The 21,752-nt window shown below is 39.8% G+C and overlaps 2 protein-coding genes across 5 annotated transcripts in view; one reads left to right on the top strand and one right to left on the bottom strand.

The window, feature by feature from the left end:
* Positions 1-15,746, top strand: part of MRPL13 (mitochondrial ribosomal protein L13) — a 30,020-nt gene extending 14,274 nt beyond the window's left edge. The window contains exon 7 of the mRNA XM_053994290.1: positions 14,230-15,746. Coding sequence (XP_053850265.1) covers positions 14,230-14,254 — 25 coding nt within the window. The 3' untranslated portion in view covers positions 14,255-15,746. The remainder of the gene's footprint in view (positions 1-14,229) is intronic.
* COL14A1 (collagen type XIV alpha 1 chain) overlaps positions 15,659-21,752 on the bottom strand; it is a 112,281-nt gene continuing 106,187 nt past the window's right edge. Inside the window, exons 46-49 of one of the 4 annotated variants that reach the window (XM_053993911.1) lie at positions 19,018-19,095; positions 17,936-18,091; positions 16,493-16,585; positions 15,659-16,402 (exon numbers count right to left, since the gene is read on the bottom strand). In XM_053993911.1, coding sequence (XP_053849886.1) covers positions 16,263-16,402; positions 16,493-16,585; positions 17,936-18,091; positions 19,018-19,095 — 467 coding nt within the window. In that variant the 3' untranslated portion in view covers positions 15,659-16,262. Of the gene's footprint in view, positions 16,586-16,665; positions 17,150-17,935; positions 18,092-19,017; positions 19,096-21,752 lie in introns of those variants that run through there. The other 3 variants (XM_053993990.1, XM_053993828.1, XM_053994064.1) reach the window with 3 other exon arrangements.

The raw sequence follows: 21,752 nt of genomic DNA, 5'->3' as shown, positions 1-21,752 counted from the left end.
TCCCACATTATTAGTAAGAAAAAAGTAGTTATTCTTTTCTTTATGTGTTTTTTTTTTTTTTTAAGAGAGATAAGGTCATTAAAGCAAAGAACAATGGTTGCTAAAATTTTCTGTTTCTGGTTTGTTTTTTTTAAATAAGAAAAGCTTTACTTAAAATCTTATGTTTTCAACTCTCTGCTTCATCAAAATGAATGGAGTAAAAACCTTCATTACCTGATTTGAGTTGGATGTGCTCTATAATGCATAACTGTTAGCAATAGTGAAAGGAAATGCCACTCAGGTCTGTAAACTTTCAAAAGCTTATTAAAAATCACTTGTACTTAGGTTCCTCACCTTAAATAATACTAAAATATGTCTGTACATCTGCTCTGTGTAGTAGGAGCACCTCTGTGTTATGGTGTCTGTTAAAGGAAACAGAATCTAGCAAATACATTATGCCCTCTTCTGAGCTGAAACAGGGAGATCAGTTTTGACTTCTTCTAACCTATGTCAGTGATAAAACTTGGTATATTTGCTTTTATCCTCAGTACTGAATGGAGCTGAAATTCCTGAGACCTCCTGGTTTCTATGAGATTTCTGTAGATTAGCCCTGAAGACATTTAGATTCTGCACCATTGACCAGAATTCTGCAGTACATTACAGTAAAGCTGATAAGCCTGTCTTGTTGTATGGTGTGCTATAGTCTTCTGTAACTGTGTTTAATATTAAAACTGATAGAAGTTCTCCACAATAATTCAGCTTGAATGAGGAGCTGGCACTTAGTTTCAACTCACTAATTGGGAGTATCTGTATTGTTCAAGGAAATTGTGTTGTGCTGACAGAGCTTTTTAAATGCAGTTCTTTGTCCCCACACACTCCCATAGTTCATCTCCTTAGGACCGGGCCACCTTAATTATGTTGACTTGCAGCTGTGTGTGGCAGAGGACAAATTAACTTGATGCCATCTAATTTAGTCATTGCTGTCAAACTAAGTTTTGTAATATCTTCATGTCAGCGTATTAACTTTGGAGAAAATCTGCAGGTAAGAACACTACTGCAGTTAGAATTCCCCTGCCATAATTTCTTGGAACATTCCCTGTGAAGGAATTGAAGGCTCAGAGAAAATAAGCATCCCCTTTTTTTATCTTTCTCTCTTCTACAGTCCCATCTGGATTGATTGCTGGTAACTGCTCTCTGTATACAATCTTCTTACTCCTTGCCAATTATGGGGCCGGGGAGTGCAGCTGCCTTAGAAATCCTATAGCAGATTTGGAGGCTTTCAGCTCAGAGGATCATAGTGCTTCTCCTGTGGGAGAGAGCTAGGGAGCTCAAGTGGGTATTATATTGAGAGAAAACAGGGAATAGGTGGGCCTGAGAGGAACACAATACTGGGTCTAAAATGAGAGAAAGAATGTTAGAGAGAAGTGGAGCTAGTGGGCTCTGGGTGGGGTAGGGAAAAACAAATGAGAGTTTGGGAGAATTTTAATGCTCTGAGTGTAGAGACTGGAGCAGAAGTTTCCCTTCAATCAACTATTCCATCTAGAGCCACATTTAAAGGCTTGTAGACACTCCTAACACTTGCTGTGTTAGACTTTTGTCCCACCTGTTTTTATGCTCTCAGGAGCTGGTAAGATGTAGCAGAGGGAGAAGAATGAAGATGGTTATCTTCCATCTTTCCGCTAACTGCAGGGCTCATCACTGTTGAAATTTCAGCTTTTGGTCCTGGCCTGCAACCAGACCATTGTTGGTGTCAGATAAATTTTAATTTAACCTTCAGCTCACTTTTTTACCAGTTTTGATCTTGGGAAGAGTTTCCAGTATGAAGTAATGGGAAAAATAGTAATGTTTTTCCTGTCTGAATGAGAAAGTGTATTTTGATTCTTTGGCATTCAGATTTCAGGGCTGGGGGGAAGGAGGGCTTAGTTGGCAAATAAAAGATGAAGAATTCAGCAAATTTGATAAAATAACTTTCTGATGTGATAAGTAAAATACTAAGGTCTGTAAAAGGGGACCTAAAATGAACCATAGCCATGCACCCATACTGTTCTGATTAAAATGCCAGCTGGAGAGTCTGAGAGTAGACAGTTTTGCGCCAAACACATTAAAAGAAAGGGTGTGTGAATACGCAGAGGTAATAGCATCTTTGTTCTGAGTTTTTTCAGTGTGTGAACCCATGGAATAATAATAACCCATGCCAACCTATGTTGACATTATTACAGTATTCCTGTGAAAGTCTGGAGAAGGAACAAAAACACAAGTATTTACATATTCTTCTTTTAAGAGGCATATAGCAAAAATATTCTTTTAAAAAGAAGTCAAAAAATGGACAGCTTTATTCAAAAAATCAAAGAGAATTTAGGTTAAAATATTGTTGTATGAATCTGATCATTTGAGATGTACTGAGAAAACAACTATGTGACGTGAAAATTACTTCAGAAGAGAAAACATAAAGGGAACATGAGTTGTTTTGTAGAAAACCAAATATTGCAGAGATATATGTGCATCTCGGAACGCCAGACTGACTTGCTGTTTGGATTCCTTGTCATTTCATTCTTTTCAGCTGACAGGCTGTCCAGGGAGGTTGTGGAATCTCCAGCCCTGGAGATGCTCAGGACTCACTGTACAGCTCCTGAGCAACCTGATGTAATGTTGAAGTTAGTTCCTCTTTGAGTGTAGTTCTTTCAGATGCAAATTATTCTTTATATATGGGGAAAATAAACAAACATAGTAAAATAGATTAATATTTTAATAAACTGTGTTTTAAAAACCCAGTGCTTGGGTTGCTAATCTTATTAGTCCTGTTTGGCTTTTCCTTGGGCTCTTGTTTGTTACTCTGTACTAGGATCTTAGAAATCTGGGTGAGAACACACCATGCTAAAATGAGTAGCCTCTTCTTGTCCCCTGGGTTCTGCATTTGGGAAGTAAAAAGCCTTATTGTGGACTTGGATCGGTGAGCTTCTGCAGAACCCATCAATAGCTTCCATGCACTATAAGCAGTCCTTACAATGAAGGAGAAAATGAAGGGCACAGAAAAGCTTTAAAGATTTATCTTTTTTTTTAGTAATTCTTCCTGCCTTATGTGACTTTTGGTTTTAATTATTATTTATTTTCCATTAAGTTTTGAGCCTGGTGACCAACCTATTTACCAAAGAGTAGATGTTCAAAATGGAATGAAATATCTCTGAAAATGATTAGAAAAGGGAGGAGGGAGACAGTGTTAGTGGTTCAGCTTCTTTCTACAAAAAAAAAAAATAGCTGATACCCTTTAAGTTACTTGTATGCTTTAGGGGAAAATATCAAATGAAAAGTAGAGCTTAATTAAAGGTATGTAAGTCTATAAATACAGATAAACACAATTATGAGTAGAAAATTAATCTTTGAGGTTCTACATTAAAACTTATACTCAAAAAATGTACCTTACTGTATATAAACGAGACATAAGATAGATAACAAAGTATGAATGTAAATAGGTGAATTTATATGAGAAATTACTAATATCAGGAGGAAGATACCCTTTTTGTCTTTTATTGGAATGATAATGTAAATTTTCATTTGGAATGTGAAAAACTTGCTCAGTGCTGCTAATGTTACTGGACATTTTGGCTATATTTTGTGTTAAAATGTCTTGCTGTAGCCTTCTTTAAAGGCTGTTTTGCTGGTAGTTGGAGACTGACCCACCACAGAGAAAGACATGGTATGCAAGTGGGACACTAAAATAGGGACATAGTTTCAAGGAAAGCACAGGTGTGGAAACCCAGCAAATAGTTTGGTTTTCAGAGTGGTGAGCCTTCCCATCACCTGTCCTTCCACCATGACAGGACATCAAGAGGGATCCTGCTCCACGAAAGTGGAGAATTAAAAGTCAGAATATTCCTAGTCAGAGAAGCTTTCCACGAGCATTCTTTCCTTTTATTCCTGATTAGAGCCAACTGACTTTCCAGCTTGTCCAGAGGTTCTGACTTAGATCCTCCATGGAGAGGTCAGAAGTAAGTAGGGAAAATCATGTAGAAAGCAAATTATTTCAAGGTGAAAAAGATCAAAAATAAGTTCCTTTGACAAAGTTTGATCTTGTACTGTGAATGAAACCTTTATTTCAAGTGTGTTTGAAATTTCAGGTTGTATGTCTTTTAAATGAGTTTTAAACAGAAATCATCACAAAATTCACCAGTTACATATGACTAAGCAAACAATTCAGTTCCATTAAAGCAAGGATACATCAGATTCATGGGCAAATTTTCCTGTTATATACCATTTGAAAGTTGTTTAACTGTCTAGGTATATATGTGTTTTGAGACTTTTAAAGGCAGGAAATTGTATTTCAAGAAGTATTTAAATAAGAATGTTACCAAATACATGGAACAGCAACTCTGTGTTGTTCCAGTGAGATGGATACATTCCTGGGAGTTTCCCTTAAGAAAGCAGAGCTGTCTGATTGCATAGAGTATGCTCGGGCTGGTGCTGGTGTGCAGACTGAGTGCCTGGTCCACTGCCAGCCCTCCTAGGAGCTCCCCTCGGGCCAGACAGCTGCTTGCTTGTCACTGGGGGAAAAAGTTCTTCCACACTTTTGAAGTTTTCAAAACTTGATATATTGTGAACTCTGCAATTTGGTTTTTGACAACCAAACACCTTCTTAATGTTTATATTTCTGAGTAACTTTCCTGATTTTTGCCCCCATCTGTACATCCTGCTTTAAGGCAGGGGGTTGCAGAGCCTGGTCTGAAGCCATGATTTTGTCCCAGCCAAGCAGCATGGGTTAGGCAGGGTCCCAGTACTGACACTGCTTGTCATCTCCATGCCACGGCATGGAACTGGAAGTTCATCAGCAATACTCTGTGGCTTTGAAAGCAGAAAATCACAATGTTCTCAGACAGAAGTTTGTAGGTGATGAAACATAAGCATATTGGATGCCTGTGAACTTCAGATGGCTCTGATAATCCTCTTACATATTCTGTGCCACTCCAGTTCCTCCCCAGTTTTGTGTCCTTAAAGCCAGCCTTGCCAGACTCAGGCAACCAGAAGCCACCTGTGATGTTCCCAGCAAACAAATTTGTGGGCATTGGTAAACAGAAAAGCTTTTGGGTTAAAAAATCCTTTCAGCCACTCTTCCTTTTCTGTTTTCTTAGAAGAACTGCAGCAGTACTTTTCTTGCACAATTCTACAGTTGCTAGTGCAAATTTCTATTTTTAGTTACACAGATTATTTCTGGAATGTAGTAATTGAGCAGAAGAAGAAGCCAGAGATATCCTGATTATGTGGCTGAAAGAATGTTCTAAACAGTACTTTTATATGTGCAAGATTCTAACAGGTTTTATTAGGTTTTTTTGTCTGTTAATTTCTTCAGATAACTTCATGAGGAGCCAACACCAAATGACACTTCACATTATATTGCATAGAGAAATTACATTTGGAGTATTTCCAGTGATGTGCTGTGTTACAAATTATAACTTGCAGTTTTTACTAAGTTTATGCATTTTTTTTCTTCCTACAATGAAATATGAGGTAAAATAAAGGAAAAAGTTTTGGAGTGGTCACTCTAGTTACCTTGAGAAGAGCAGAGGGAAAGCCATAAAACATTCTAAAGATGGTGAGGTCTTGAGCCATTTTTATAAGGACCATCTCAAGTTTATATATTAGCCTTTAAAAATTTGGTACCAAATTAAATTTCTCCAGTCTTTTTCTCTAGTTCCTGTTCAGTTGTAGAGTGTGTCTGCAGCTTCTTGGGATTTGTATTGTGTTTTATATTATACCTCATTTGCTAATATTTGGTTTTTATCTTGGGCTAAGTATTGCCCCTCTAACTTTAGTACTCATCTTCTCTCACAAAGCAGGGCTAGCATGTAGCAGTGTTGAGAGAAGACTTGGCCAACACAAACTTCTGTAAAAGACTGCAGCCAGTCTTACTTTTTCCTGAAAAACAAACTGTATAAACCAGGAAAAAGCTATCCTGCCAATCCAGCTCAGTTCTGTTCCAATGGAATCTCTCTGGCAGTTCATTTTCTGTGGCCTTTTTGCCTCTTGGTAGAAATTACATGAACTAACTGGAGATCATTAATTCCCAATCAAATCTAGGAACTATCACTGGTAACTTTTGGGGTTTTTTATTAGTAAGGGCATAAAATATCTCAGGATTTTGTGTAGATTTGTGTTCATTTAACAGGAGATTTGGAGGTAACCAAGTCCCACATTTCAGGCTACCAAAGCTGGATCTAAATTCCTGTGCAAAAAGCCACACAGATACTTAAGAAGAAAATTGCTCTTCTCTACATTAGGTTTTAGCTGCAGGCAGCAACTGGACACTAATCAAGAAGGGTCAGTAACTCAGTCATCTTAAAAATCCAACACATCCATGTTCAGATTGTTTAGCCTATTGAATTCAATTACTGGCTTTTCTCTGGCATACCTAAAACAGATCAGTGCTACTGATTCTCATACCTTTTACCTGGGGGCAGCTTAGGTTGTTTCTAAAATGAGTGTTGAAGGTAAGAGATAATAAATGGGTAATTGGGCCCTTTTACTTGAACTTTCTGAAGAGGCTCCCAAAAAGAAAGTTCCAAAGCAACTTTCCCCTTCCTTTAAAACCTGTTTATCTCATATGTGAGAATAGAAACTAAATGAATGGAAATTTGACAAGGAATAGGAGAATGGTTGTATATGATACTGTTGAACTACCTGCCCAGATGAAATTAGAATTAGATTAATTTTTAATCACTCTTTTATAAGTGTCTAGATTTCCTTTTTTCACTTCTGTGGCTGACAGTAAGTCTGGAAAATATTTCACCATTCCTTCACCCACTTCTCTGTTTATTTGAAGAATAACATAATTCTTTGTCCAAAGCCAAGTGTACAGTGCTGTTCTGTATACAGTCCTATAGTTTTTAGCAGAATATATCACCAAAAGAGTAACCTTCTATTTTCAAAAAACATCTTACCAAGATGAAGCTTACTAGCATATTACATTGATTTAAATTAAATATTTTTCCAAACAGAATTCATTTAAGCTAGGTCAAAATCAGGAAATTACAGTAAGTTTAAAAAAAGCTTAGATCAATTTTGCTTAATTTGTTTTTACAGAAACTGAGGTTGTAACTGCTTTATTTAAAATTTCAATAAGCCATTCTTCTTTTCACTAAGAGTACCTAAAAGCATATCAGATAACTTGATTTAAGGACACTTTCTAAAAACTACAGGTGCTAGTTTTATGTAGAAAAAAGCAAACAAATTGCAGCTGAGAACCACAAAATATACATCTTAAGTTTTCTTTCTGCTTAAGAGGATTAGTCACTATAGCTGTACTGTCATAGCAGTATCACCTTTCTTACTCTTGTTACAAAATGCAGCTTCTGTTACTGTGGTTTGTTCTCCAAGCAAAATAAGTTATACTTCTAGAAGTGCTTTTTAGGCAAGACAACAGTCTGCATGAGAACAACACCTACATGGAAACGTTTCTTGTGCCCCAGGCAGAGGATTTGAGGGTTTAGAATAGGCCACAGTGTGAATTGGAAATTTAGTGATAGTTGAAATATCCTTAGCTATTTCACTGATTATTCTACCAGAGGCATAGAACTACCATGGGATAATAGGTACTCCTTGAGTAGAGGAATGATTCTTCTCCCCCTCCCCCCCCGCCCCAGCACCGAACTGTTGATGTTTGAGTATAAACACAGAACTCGGTTTTCCAGGGAATGATAGCAATGTCTGATCCTTGGGTTTTGATTTATTAGTGTGGTTAGTGAAAAAGATGAAATGTGTTCAAAATCCCCTTTAGCTATAGTCCCCTTACCTAATAGCTATTGACTTTGGCACAACTTGCAAAGTTTTCCTGAAAAATACATATATTCCTCTTGTTTCGGAATTTACAGTAAATTTTGTCTGTGTGCTGAAGTTTTCTAGAAAAACAAATCTTAAATACTCAAAATTTCACAATTTATTCATAACATAACCCTAAAATGTGTGCCAGATAGACAACAAATTTCATGTTGTATATATTATGTGCTAATTTTAGACAAAACCAAATTATTTGGAACCTTTTGTTATAAGAAAAGGCTAAAAGCCACCTATTGCCCTTAATAAGCAGATATGAAAGATGAGCCATAGAACCATTCTGTACAAGCAGACAACTGTCACCAGTTAGGAATAATTCCACGTTCCTGTGATGGTGATTTCCAGAATTATGGAGAAGAGTATCCCAGTAATACAGATCGAGTGTTCCTGCCAGCACAGAGTAATGGGATCAGAGTGGCTGAGGGCTAAGTGGCATGATCAGTCCACAAGGTCTTTTCACGACTTGGTCTTCCCCAGTCTGTCATCTGTTCAAAACAGTGCTGTTTATAAATTCCCCTAAATGAGACTTTTATGAGCTAGTGGATATGAATTGATAAGTACTTAAAAAATTAGGGGTACGTTAGAAGTACTTTAATTATTTCTTCGTGTGTGTCTAGTTTTTCAGCCACGTTTGGAGAGATTTTATCCTTGTTGTTTCTTAAAATTCTTGAAACTTTTATAATAAAGTCAGTGAGAGCTTCGGTAAAACTACACAGTCATGCTGAAGTCTCCTTCAGCCTTTGGGGGGCGCTGCACTGTTCAGGAAACAGGTTGGGGGAAGGTGGGGGAAAAAGGCTGCTGGATAAAAAGCTAACATAGCAGCCACAGACCTAAAACCCTTTGGGGTGAGTTACTCTTAAAACATATTGATAACTGTGAGTTAAGACCAATACTTCTTTGGCTTTGTTTTTGATGAATAACTTATGCAAATGGGAATCCTGCCAGACATTAAATTTTTCAGGTAATACAAAGTGTTGTACAGACTGTGAATGGAAGAGATGGATGTGTCTTTCCTACAGGATGGTTATGAATTTTAAGGAGGTTTTCATACATCTGGAGTACTTTCTCTCATTCATGGAAGCAGTAAAATCTTAACAAAATTCTAAGCCTATACTCTTCAAATTTTGCTCTTGTACCACTGCTCTCATCTTAGTCACTGTATTAGCCTGTGACATAAGTTAGCCCTAAGGCACCAACCTTTTGCAGTGCTGATGCAAAAGTAAATCCTTTCTGAACACTCCTTGTTACTGCTGCTGAGAGTGCAGAAATTCCAGGGAACTCCAGCTCTCTGGGTCATGTGCTCCAATGGTGAGATGATTGCCCGCAGGTGAAGAGAAAATTGCAGTTTGAGACAGAGCTTCCACACCAGGTGTGCATTGCTGAATCAGGAGCAGGTATTGGCAGGTCACTGTGCAGCACTGTCTTACTCCTCAGCAGAGGCAGGTTTGAAACCGTTAGCAGTCATTAACACAGGCTTGCAAGCACACAAATGACTGCAACAATTCCATGAGATTTGACTTCATAAAACTTGTTTTGAAAAGTCTCAGACAATGCAGTGTAACAGCAAAACCATGTGAGTAGGGATTGTTAGTGGAGAGATGGCTATCCAGGGTTTTTGAGCTTGAAAGAAGATAAGTTCATGTTATCAAATGCTGTTTATCTGCAGCATGAGGTAGAAGAAACTAGGGAGGTGGGTCACTTCTTTTGGAAGAAGAAAGGGCAACGTTGACTACAAATTATATTGTTATAGCTAATACCAGTACATTTGGAAGTTCTAAGAAACAAAGAAACATTTGGATTCAAATATGTAGTTATGAAAAGGTATTACAGGTCATTAAAAATGAAGAGAAAATATTTTTTAAAATATTGTCTGGATTGCAAAATAACTGCTGTACATATAAAATAGACAGTGTCATATATTACTCTACAGCCTTTATTATTTCTTTGAGGTTAGTAATGCTAACCTGTCTGCTTGTAAGATGCTACAAGGTTTTAGCTTGTTTGCCTAGAAATGGTGAAGTTGTCCTGTATATTTTTGAAATCAAGTTAGTTGCAGTATAACACGGACTAGTGATTGCTTAGGTTTGACCTTCATATAGTAACACACACACCCCCCCTTCTTTTATTTTTCTGAGGCCATTTTTCCTCCACAAAGCATTGCTAGGCAAAGGGAAACATCATTGCTGGAATGTGCTGCCAAGAATTTAATAAAGATGGAGCTGTGCAGCAAGTCTATTCAGAGCTGATTGAAATAAATATTCACTCCAGAAGTTGAGAGTTGAACACATTTAACTATTCCAGAGGGTCTCTGTCCTGTCCTTCCTCTCAGGAAAAATACCCTTGAAAGTGGATATTTCACATCACACTGAAAAAGAATATTGAATACTCTGTGAAGTGCGGGGGGGGGTCCCATCATAGTTGCAGATCTGCAAGTAGGTCTTTTTGTGCTGTTAGTTTCTGTTTGCCATCTGAGATGCTCAGAGGCTGAGGTCATAGCTTCATGAACATTGTTTCTGGCAGTAAGGCTTGGTTTTAAGAATTATCCATCCATTTTCCTGCCTCTCCATTCTGCTTGTGTGGCAACAGAATGGAGAATCAGAGAACTGACCTAGGTTAAAGACAACCTTGTTTCATGCAGCTGTACAAAGGGGTGTGTGTATGCTGGAGTTGGTTGGAGTTGCTAGGGAAGTACATGTATGTTCACCAAGTTTCAGTATTAATTAATGACACAGATGCCAGCACTACACTCTGCAGTGCTTTTCAAAACATAACTGTAACTCTGAAATCTGCAGACACTGAAGAGAGAATTTACAGTGGCATGCTTTAGGCCAAGGACACGAACCTCTTCAAGTCATCTTTAAAGTCCATGAAGAAAGGCAGGACTTCTCCATGTTCTAGGGTTTCGTTTGACCTCAGCCTAATTTCATGAAGTGGGGTACAGAGCAAAGAAGTTACTGTTTTCCTGTAAATGGGAAAACTCTCACAGTCCATTGGTTTTTTTTTCAATGCTGCAGAGTGTAGGGCTGGCATCCGTATCAAAAGACAACATTTATATGAAATACATCAATTCTGCAGAGTTTTGGGAAGCTCTCTACCAGTTACAGTGGGGACCACTAAGGCCCTTTTGTTTTCCACCACAAAAGCTGGTCCTAGGAGCTGGACATATATGCAGGTTTATATGTTCTTTAAGTTGCAGTGGCTGTGGATTGTCAGCATTTTACATCAGCTGTGTTTCTCTTCTGATAGCTGTGAGTATGGATAAAAATGGAGAGAATTTACAGAATCAAAAAATTGTGAGGATTTGGAAGGGACCTATGGAGATCATCCAGTCCAACCCCCCTGCCAAGGCAGGGTCCCCTAGAGCAGGTTACACAGGAATGCATCCAGGTGGGTTTTGAGTGTCTTCAGAGAGGGAGAATCCATGATCTCCCTGGGCAGCTTTAAGAGATTAAAAGCTGTAATCAGAGCTTGGGACCAGCTCTTCAGTGCCTTTTACTCAGTGGTTAAGAGAGAAGCACTGAGAGACCTCCTGTAACAAAAGAGTTGCTGATTTAATTTGCTGAGTATTTTGCCTAGAACTCACAGAACTGTCTTAACACTTTTTATGTGGAGTATAAAAATGTTAGTGAGACAAGTATTTTTTACATGTTTTGGTGGCAGACATCTGCTGTACAGGCTAATGTTGCATATTTTCAGTGAACACATAGCAGTTTTCATTCAGTATAGATTGCAGAGACTTCGGTTCCCACATTCCCCTATTTCCCTTTGTCTTGGAGTCTCCTGTCACTATACAGCAAAGCTTTTTTCCCCCAAGAATGTTACTTTAAAAAGAAAAAGAGAAGCAGCTATGTGAAATCTTGCCTTTGGGTGAATTTCTGAACTGTCTGTTGTAGGAGATAGCATTTCCTTAGTTCCAAGTGCATAAACTCAGGCCTTTGCTGAGGAAAGGCAAAAGTGCTGCCATCAAAGAAGACGACTCTCACATGGATTTGTGTCACTTATCAATGAGCAGTTACCCATTGATGCTCACAAGTAGTTCATAATTCTCTCTGAGTAGACAGCATTTTTGTGGCTTCATATTCTTCATCTGACAAAATGCCTATAACAATTTTGCCAAAGTCAGTGTTTTCCAAGGCTTAGCTTTCCTGGTGCCAAGAATTCTTCAAAAGCAGTCCAAAAGCCAAGTACTAGTGGGCATAAAAAGCCTACTGTGGCAATAGAAAAGGCTTTGAAAACTTTTGTATTTGTTCACACAAGTGTTTCAGTGTGGAAAATCCTGTCTTTAAGCTTCATTAACTTCATAAGACTGCAAACTTAAGAGTCCAGTGTTTTATGCATTTTTATGCATTTAAATTTTAAGACAATGAGCTTTAAAGTTGAAACGCAGATTACAAGCAAGCAAGAAAAAAAAAAAAGGTTTTCACCCCAGAACAAAGTGCTGTGAGACCTATAGCTCTGCAGCACTCCAGCATAACCCTAGATGGAAGTTTTAAGGGAGCCATTCATGGAAAAATGTGAAATCCTTTGAGCAATTCACAATAGAATGGATTGGTCTCTAAAAAAGAAAGAATAATAACTATAAGCTGCAAGACAAGGATGTCTTTGCCATGCTGCGTTGCCTAAAGTCTTCCAGCACTGTCCACCTGTCTAGGATGGAGATAGTGATAAAACTTCTAAGTCGCTGCTGAGAATTTTTCAAAATCCCATACTCTTACTACTCAACAAACAGTTTGATATAATGATATACCTATTCTGGCATGCAGGGTGAGATCTAAGTAACAAAATATGGCATGGCAGAGAGGCTGGAGCCAGAGGATGTTTAAGGTCCCTTCTGATCCAAACCATTCTCTGATTCTATGAATATCTCCAAGTACTGAAGTCTGGGATTCTAGGAAGTGTGACTTGACTTCCCAGCGCACACCAGCCATCAAACATTGAGTATGTTCAAGTTCAACATTAAGCAAGTATGTAAACAACATATATGGTGCTTGCGGCAGTTCTGCCATGCACAAAAATACAAGTCCAAATGTTAATAGAGAATATGCTATTTAAATGGGGAACAGAGCAGCTTTGTGATTCTTTACAGCATGAACACTAGCTCTTCTTTATAGTTCTTCTGTAAAATTCACACAATTTTATATGCTACTCTTGAAATAACACAATCTGAATTCCAGAGTTGCTTTCATGTGAGAACCTATGAGCTCATAAAAGAGTTGTGTGAATGACTTCACTTTGCAGTGCTATTGCTTGGCAAATTCTAAAACTGCAACATAGGACTAAACAAGTGTTGGATTTCTATGTGGCATCTCTGCAGCCATCTGAATTCTCAGTCTTTAAAGTAAGCTGTCTGCTTCCATTGCTGTCTGCTTTTCATTTCCATTATTGAGCTGAATTACAGATAAAATGTACCACCTTTGGAAATTTAACTTGGTTACTGTAGCTGTTTGCAGGTTTTCCTGTTTGCCAGAATTTTCCATTCAACTTCATGGCAAATCTGGCCCTGTATTCCTTTAGATGTCTCTCTTTGTTAATACCTGTCTTGTTGAGTCCTGGAGAGTTCCCCAAGCTGCTTTGATTCACAGAGGAGAGGAGCAGTGAGGAGCATTGTGTGCCTGCAGGCTGCAGCTGTGTGTGGGATGGGGGCTGCGAGGATTGGCCGCTCTGCACTGATCAAACACCGGGCATGTCCTGGGCACCTCAGAGACCCTGACCTGCACTGGGGGTTTGGGGAGTGACTGGGCAGAGTCCAGGATGTGCAACTTCTCTGCAGGACATGTTAGGGATGTAGATGTGCTGAGTCTGCAAACTCAGCATTCTAAAAGCCATAAGCTGGTCTGAGCTGTGTAGTTTCAGGAAGAATGTGGTTCCTGCAGCCAGTGGATGTGTGACAGACAGGCAGGGAGAGAGATGTGCCTGAATAGCAGATCACAGAGGGTTGCAAACAGCAGTTTGCTTCTATCTGAATGTTTTCTACATCTCTCATCCAAGCAAAGGGGATTGCAGAACTTTTAAGATTCATATTAGGGGATTTTAAAAATCATCAGTTTTAACTATTTTAGTAGTGTTGTGTTAAACTGTGCTGTTAACTAAAACTAACCACTTTATGCATGGATTATTCAGTTTTTAAAAGTGGAGATAAATCAGGGCCTGTGTTTAAAGCCCTGTAAGACTGCATTCAGTTCAAGATAGTTTTTTGTTTTGCTTAGGAAAGTAGGAGTGACCAACTAGTCCTGATGTCTGTAAATTCTCAGAGGTCTTTGTAAATGTCTTTAATTTGTTGTGTTTGTGTAATCCAGATAATGATGTTCTTTGTCAAAAAAACTTCACCAGAGTAAGGAAATAAAACTAGATGAGGATGCTACTGCAGACTTAAAGCAAAGCCACTGTAGTGCACATGCATTTCTTAAAATACCTTTTTTTCCCCCACAGACCTAAAGATTTTCGAAGGAAGTAATAAGAATGAAAGAAGAAGTGCCATCAGGAGTGTCTCTCCTCCTTCAAAGAAAATTCTTCTACTATGGAAGGATCTGTGCAGCTCAGCCAACCCTTCTATACTTTATGTTTCTGACAGCTGTTAGCAAATTCGACTTGGTAAGATTCTAGAAATTACTGTATTTGAAACAGCTAAGAATAGGTATTATCTTGTTAATGCCATCTGTACTCTGCATTGCATGATCTGGTATTTTTTAACGACATTTGATTTGATAATGTTATTAAAGAATTAATACCTTTGTAATGAGTATTTGCATCTCAAGAAACAATACATTGACTACTGCTATGAAGTAGCTCACTCTAAAAGTCGCAAAACTTTATTCCGTGCAGGAGGAGCAGTGAATAATTATGGTCACCAGCCATAATTTTTCATCCTTGAGCTTTGGCCATCTTTTGATACATTGTGCTCTACGGAACAAAATGACAAGTACTATTTTTTTATAATCTTACTTTTTCAGACTACTGTTTGTCTGCATCTAAATCTTGGATGTGCTGAATGACAACAGCAAAGGTGGCTCTACTTTCTAGTTGCTGACTGTCATTAAATGTGTTCCTAATGGTATTTTATTCTTGATGTTGAGATGTTACTTGATTGTCATTGGGAGAGTCAATATCCCTATGGTTCTGTCTGCCTGGGAAAGCAGCCAGGCAGAGCCCTGCTCCACTGGGCATGGCTTTTGACGATGGCACACTCTGGACTCCAGTGTTGGTAGCTCTGCTTGTTACCAACTAGAACATCCCTTTGGACCTGTGCAGTGCATTTTCTGAAGTGACTCTTCCTCACTAGGAGAAGGTCTGCTGACAGCCCAGTAGAACAGATTTCATTAATGAAGAGGAAGACAGTCCTGAGATGTACAGGACAGCCTCTCCATCTTGGTATAGGGCTGAAGAAAAAGTGTTCAAAACCTATGCTTTCAACTTAAATGGCCATTCTTGAGCTAAATGTTGCTCAGTCTCCAGTGCTGTTCAAAGCTGTTTATTGAGTCTTTTTTTAACTTACCTTGTTTGTAGATAATGAATTGCTCTGTGCTCAAGTGGTTGGGTTGTCGTTTTGCCTTCCTCTCCTTGTTAGCTGATCCAAGTTGCCATCCCAGGTACGCCTGCCAGTCTTTTGACTCGGGCATGTCAACATAAGGAATCTCACATCTCAATTTCACGTGCAGTTGGTACAACTACCTCAGCTCATAGTTACTCTCTGCATTTGTCCATATACAACTTAAAAAATACGGCTAAATAATGTTTATACTACATCCTTTAAAATAAAACTGTTGTCCCAAAGTGTTGGAAACCAGAAATATATTTCCTTCTCATTGCATTCTGTCCCCTGAAGAGCTAATGCAATTGTTTTGAGTAAATTAATACAGAATTACCATACAAAAGCTTGCCACTTTTATTTGCATACAAAACAGAAATGAAAGAGGTTCACAATAAATTATCAGTGTGCTCCCATGGAACATTCTTGTGTTTTTATTTTAGGTGAGTTTAGAAAACAGTGATCTGTAATGTAAGGAATCTTTACAAAAGGATAATAACCTGGGTGCAAGGACACCTGATGTATTGTTCTCCAGTGGATTTAGTCAGGTTACTCTGCTAGTAAAGCAATTCATCCAAAACAAAGAGAAAGTAATCAACTGGGAAAAAATGGATAACAAAACATTAACTTTTGTGAATGGTTCTACGTACACCACCTAGCCAGATGCATTTTTTTCAGATACACTTTGAAGAGTGAACGGAGCAGTACTCCAGAGAAAGATCTACAAGTGACCTTTCATCATCAGCTAGCACCAACCCACTAACATACTAAACTTCTGGCATGCAAGATAATTACCATTATTTGTTGTGTCAACTGGCCATGTACACTTTTTTCTCCTTTAACATAAGAGCCTGTAAACATCTTCAGTGACAGGTGAGGCATCGGGGCAAAAGGCCAAACACAGGTGTGCATAAAATGTTTCCCTTTTTCAAACAGTTCATTGAGGGGGGCTTTTTCCGTTCGCCTTTGTGCGTACTGGGGTCTTGGCACTCCTTTTGGCTATCCTCCTTGCGAAGCGACTGATTCCCGGGGATCTCAGCTCAACGGCTTCCATCTCTTCTTGAACAGGAGTAAACTCTGGTTGAGCAAGATCAGGTGATGGATAGGACTGGGAGTATGGGGATGGTAAGGGGTAGGACCCGTGAACTACGTACGGCTGTTGCTCACCATCATAAAGGTCCTCGGGGTCATAGATTTGGTAGGAGTTATGTGGCAACTGCACTACGGGGATGTCTTGATCAGTTGGCTCACCGTATCCACCTTAACCCACCACCACCAAGAGTATTCATACGGTTAACACAGGAGAAGGGGAGTAGAAAATTAAAGCATTCATTAGGAAATTGACATTTTATATATAGATATATTTCTATATCATGTGTGTGAGTATATATATATAATCTTTAAATACACATCTTTTATTCACATAAAGGAACAATGAAAACATTTAACAAAATTAATAAGCTGGAGCAATTGGAAACCCACCAACAGACAGCCAAGTTAGTTGGAAACCACCACCACAATTTGTCAAATGTCCAGTTGTAATACTGTGCTTATTATACACTACACACTCTGCCTGCTATAGCTTATTCCAATTATGAGCTAGAATACACGACTAGCGGGCAAAAATGGGTCAGGCAATAATTTTTAGCAGTGCCAGGAAGCCAAGTGCATGTACAGCAGCTGTAAGTTCATTAAAGGTAGTCATTATCGTTGCTGGAAAGCACAGAGCAGTTCAGCATCCATCTCTGACCTTCAGCCCAATGAGACCTGAACCAGAATGAGCCTTTCACCTTCTGGATTGGTAGCCATTGTAAGGGATTGGGCCTTAAAACAGGAAATGAACAACAGGGAGGGGAAGTGAGGAGAAAAGGATAGGAAGAGACGACAACAAAAACATTCAGGTAAGTAAAACATACAAATCAGCTCAGGGGCAGATTAAACATCAAACAAATATGCCTTATGCATAACAATTGTAGTTTAGCGCTTTACTAATAAATTTTTATTTTAGGTTGGGTGATGGAATTTTTGGTAATTGTGTTAACTTCTTCCCATGGCCTCTCCGTGCTATAACGAGACGGGAAAATAGGATACAGAGAAGATATAGAAAGAATCATTTTCTCCAGATGACTTCACTGGTTAATGATGGACACGTGCATCCCTGTGCCAGGTTACATTACTACAGGTTTAGTAAGGGTCATGCTCTCATGCCACTCAGAGGCACATGGAAAGGGAGGTTGAGCAACACATTTGAAAAACTACAAGTGTAAAAACTCTGCTGTCACAAACATGAGTTGGTAGGGCTTCAATACAGAATATTGAGATGGAGCAGGCTCGTACAACTACACAAACACAAACAGGACAAAACCCACTAGGCAGGATCGGTTTGGTGGGCTGGGATCAGATGGTGGTCACTTTCCTTTGGTCACTACGCTGGGTCACCTTCTCTTCATGCTGCAGTCCCAAAAAGTAGAGCCACTGGGCACGCAGGTTTTTAGGGAGCCACCACATTTTAGTGCAAGTTTCATCGGTAGCCTCCATCTCACTTGGGCTGTTAGAAAATGCCACCCACACCTCTGCTAACGGCAGCTGTCCCGACTCCTGGCTACTCACCTCCCATGCCGTACCCAGCGCAGGAGGATGGGTCACAGTACCCTGGAGGCCCAGCAGGACCCTGTGAGCCCGGGGATCCTGTGTGACCAGCAGGACCTCGTGGGCCTGGAGATCCTGGTGGTCCCGGGCTGCCAGTTCGACTTTCTCCTGGAGGTCCTGCATAGAACAGGGAGTTGAAACATCTGCGTAGTGTCTTTCACAAAAGCAGGGATATGAGGCCATCTTTCCTGGCCTGGAAAACATGGCACTGACTCTGTTATAAACACTTCTAGGAGACAGCTTGAGAGGAGGAGCAAGGAAGGCATCCTGGCTCTGACTCCCCTGGGCAAGCTGAGAGAAAGACTTCAGCCTCTGGCAAGGAAGAGAGAGCAGCAGCCTGAGAGGAGACCCCCTTCCAATGAGCTTCCTCTCTGGCTGCTGCTTCATTTTCCTTGCCAGAGACAGCTTCTAGGCAGAACTGGAGCAAATGTTTCACCAAACATCAGACTTCTGGAAAGGGATTTTCATGGGGAGAGGACAGCCCTGGATGCCTGCACAGCTCTTGATTCCTCCCACTCCCTTTCAATACAGTTTCTGGGTAATGCTGTGACTCGATACCAGTGCCTAATGTCCAGGATATCCTCATGAGCAATTTTACTCCTATTTCAACAGGACCTGGTTATCACTTGCTCTGCTTTTTCAGGACCTAAATATAAATCCATGTGATATAATGTGCTTAATTACTATACATTCCTCTGTCAACTCACGTTTAGGTATGACATTAAGTCAATGAGAAAACAAATATAATTAGTCCAGACTAATTTTTTCCCCTTCTAGAATCCATGTCAGAAAAAAAAAATACATGAAACATTTTAAAAAGATGGGGTTGGGGAAGCAGTCTATCATAGGGAAAATGAAAATATTTGTGTGATGGGTGACACCATCATGTGGCATATCCCAACATGATATTACGTAGTAAGAACATTATGACAGTTAAGGTGCCTGAACTGCTGCTCTCCTTAAGGAGAAAGACAGAGCTGCTGTAAGCTTCTTCACATGTGGGTCAGAATGGTCTAATCCAGATGCCTTAAATGTAAATTTACCTGTGGATCCTGGTGGGCCTCGGGGTCCTTGTGTTCCAATACCTGGATTTCCTTTCTCTCCTTTCTCACCTGGTAAACCTAAGGAAATAGTATTCAGTCACATTTTGATCAAAAGTGTGAGTAGTGTTTATTATTTAACCAGGATTATAGTTCCACATGTTATTTTTCATCTAAAAACAGATGGCAGAGAAGGAAGAAGTTGAAAATTAAAAATTATTTGGTTCTTTTTCCATCCCTCCCCTGACAGCCTCTGAAGGGAAATGTCATTCTTGGGGTCTTAAACATTCCTGCTGCCATGGTGGTTTCATCAGGATGGTATGCAGAGTTTCCAGCCAGTTTCAGCCAGTTTCCAGGCTGCACTTCCTGTGGAAAGCTGCCTCTGAACTACACCAACATGCAACTATTGTAAGTCAGAAGAGTCTTCCAGGCCTCATAGCTATAAATTACTGTGTGCCCCAAAAAAGTCAAATTTCACTGCTACAGCAAATTTTCCTTCAAACTTTCACCCACCGAAGAGTGGTACAGCAGGAGATTGTTCATGGAGAGAGTTGTTACCAGTTATGGCAGATTCTTGCTAAAACGTGAGAAAGGAGTTTCACCACAGTCAAAATCTGACCCCCAAGTAAAGCCCAATCCAAGTGTTTCCCAGTCTTGAAACTCTGATATTCCAACAGGCAGACCCAGTGAGTTGTGCTCTTGCACTCACTGATGGGGCTAAATTTCTCTCCTTGTGTCTGATCTGTGGAGATCACAAATCTAGTAATTCAGAGAAAGCACTGCTTACTTCCAGCTTTCCATCTCCTTCTGCACTACCACTATGGCATCCTATAAAAACACTTTCTATATGCAGCCATCACAATAAGCAGTGTTGAACTATAGTAGGTGTCAAAACTATAAATTCCAGACCCTGAGTTTCCACTGGTGACTTGGAAATTCTCATAAAGTCTGTGTTTGATTTGGATGGTTCAAAGACACCAAATCCTGGCTGGTTTGTGGGACTTCCCCCCCATTTTCCAGACCTCCCTCCCAGCACTGGGAATTGCTCTCCTGGCTTCACAGCTTCCCCACTTTCAGAATCAAAGTCTATACACGGCACCTTCATCAACACAGAGCAGAAAGAAAACAGCTGCTGCCCTGGATGGGGCAATATCTACAGTTCCAACTGACTGGGCTCCTTCCCTCCTCTCTGCTCAGGTAACTGCTACCTCTTAGGGCAAAACAGCTGGAGAACACCTCATTTTTGCAAGGAATCACAGAATCACAGAATATGCTGAGTTGGAAGACACCACAAAATCATTGAGTCTGGTTCCCAGCCCTGCACAGGAGCATCACCAAAAGTCACACCATGTGCCTGAGACCATTGTCCGAACATTTCTTGAGCTCTGTCAGGCTGGTGCTGTGGCCACTTCCCTGGGGAGTAATTCCAGTGCCCAAACACCCTCTGGGTAAAGAACCTTTTCCTGATATCCCCTGACACAACTTCAGGCCATTCTCTCGGGTTCTGTCACTGGTCACCACAGAGAAGAGACCAGTGCTTGCCCCTCCTCCTCACGAGGAAGTTGTAACTGCAATGAGGTTTCTCCTCAGTCTCCTGGCTGAACAAACCAAATGGCCTCAGCCCCTCCTCATCAGGTTTCCCCTCAGGGAGTCACAGAAGATATTTTTTACCTTCTTAAGCTAATCTGTAATGGAAGCAAATAAATAAATAAAAAGTCTAAGTGTGGAAAAAAATGTAATTAAAACCCCTCAGTGGCAAAGAATTGCTCGCACAAGTTTATCAAATACAAGCCCACTGAACTGAAGTGGATTCAGCATCTGTGGAGGAGTTCTGGGTCTTCTGCAGGAGCAAGAGGTTTCTAGGGCAACATATTGTCTGACCCAATGACATGGAAAACACAAGCCACACCACTGCAACCAGTAAATCCACAGTGAGCACATCATTTTTAACCAAAGCATGGATGACCTCTTTACCTTACCTCTACAAAGTTCTTTGCCACTGTCCTGGCATAGTTAAGGCATTGCCTGTTTCCCTTTTTTGCCTTTTATTTCCTTCAGTTACGTAATTTTGAGGGAAGGGTGGTGGTGGTTTTTTCCACATGCTTGAAATTTTCTTTGCCCTGGCTTGCTTCAAACATATGCAGAAACTCATCTATTGCAATTCTCTGTCTGTGCTGCAGGCCTTGTAACAAGGTAAATTTATCCAAATTATCTCTCACCACACAGGACCTGCAAGGAAAGGTTTGCCCTTTGCTAATGGCAAAATCTGTTTGTGTGAATTGCTTTTTTCCTTAGAAGACTGACCTGTTACAACCATCTGCAATCTACACAGCTGTTTAGTACAAGGACCATTGCTTGTCCTACTGCATGGTAACATTACTTGGTGACTTCAAAGGCAACAGCCACGATGTTTTGAAATCACAGCCTGCCATGCACTCAATTATAATTATTAACACACACAAAACTATACACGCGTATGTGATGTTCACAGGATAAAATGTCAGTAAGAAATGCTAAACATGGAACAAATCGACTCAGGCTAAGGAAGAAAAATTAATTCTAGAATAAAAGAAGAATCTCTTGTGCAGGGCAAACCTTCTTTGAAAGCAAACACTGAAAACAAACACTGAAGGCCAAGATAAAAGTCTGCATCAGGTTTCTTTTAGTCTGATTTCCAGTAAAGTTTATCCAAGTTAAAGAGAACATAAACACTGAGCAAAAATATCCTACTCCTAAGG

This window comes from Vidua macroura, chromosome 1, assembly GCF_024509145.1.
Source record: "Vidua macroura isolate BioBank_ID:100142 chromosome 1, ASM2450914v1, whole genome shotgun sequence".
NCBI lineage: Eukaryota > Metazoa > Chordata > Aves > Passeriformes > Viduidae > Vidua > Vidua macroura.
This window is presented reverse-complemented; position numbering and strand designations above follow the sequence as displayed.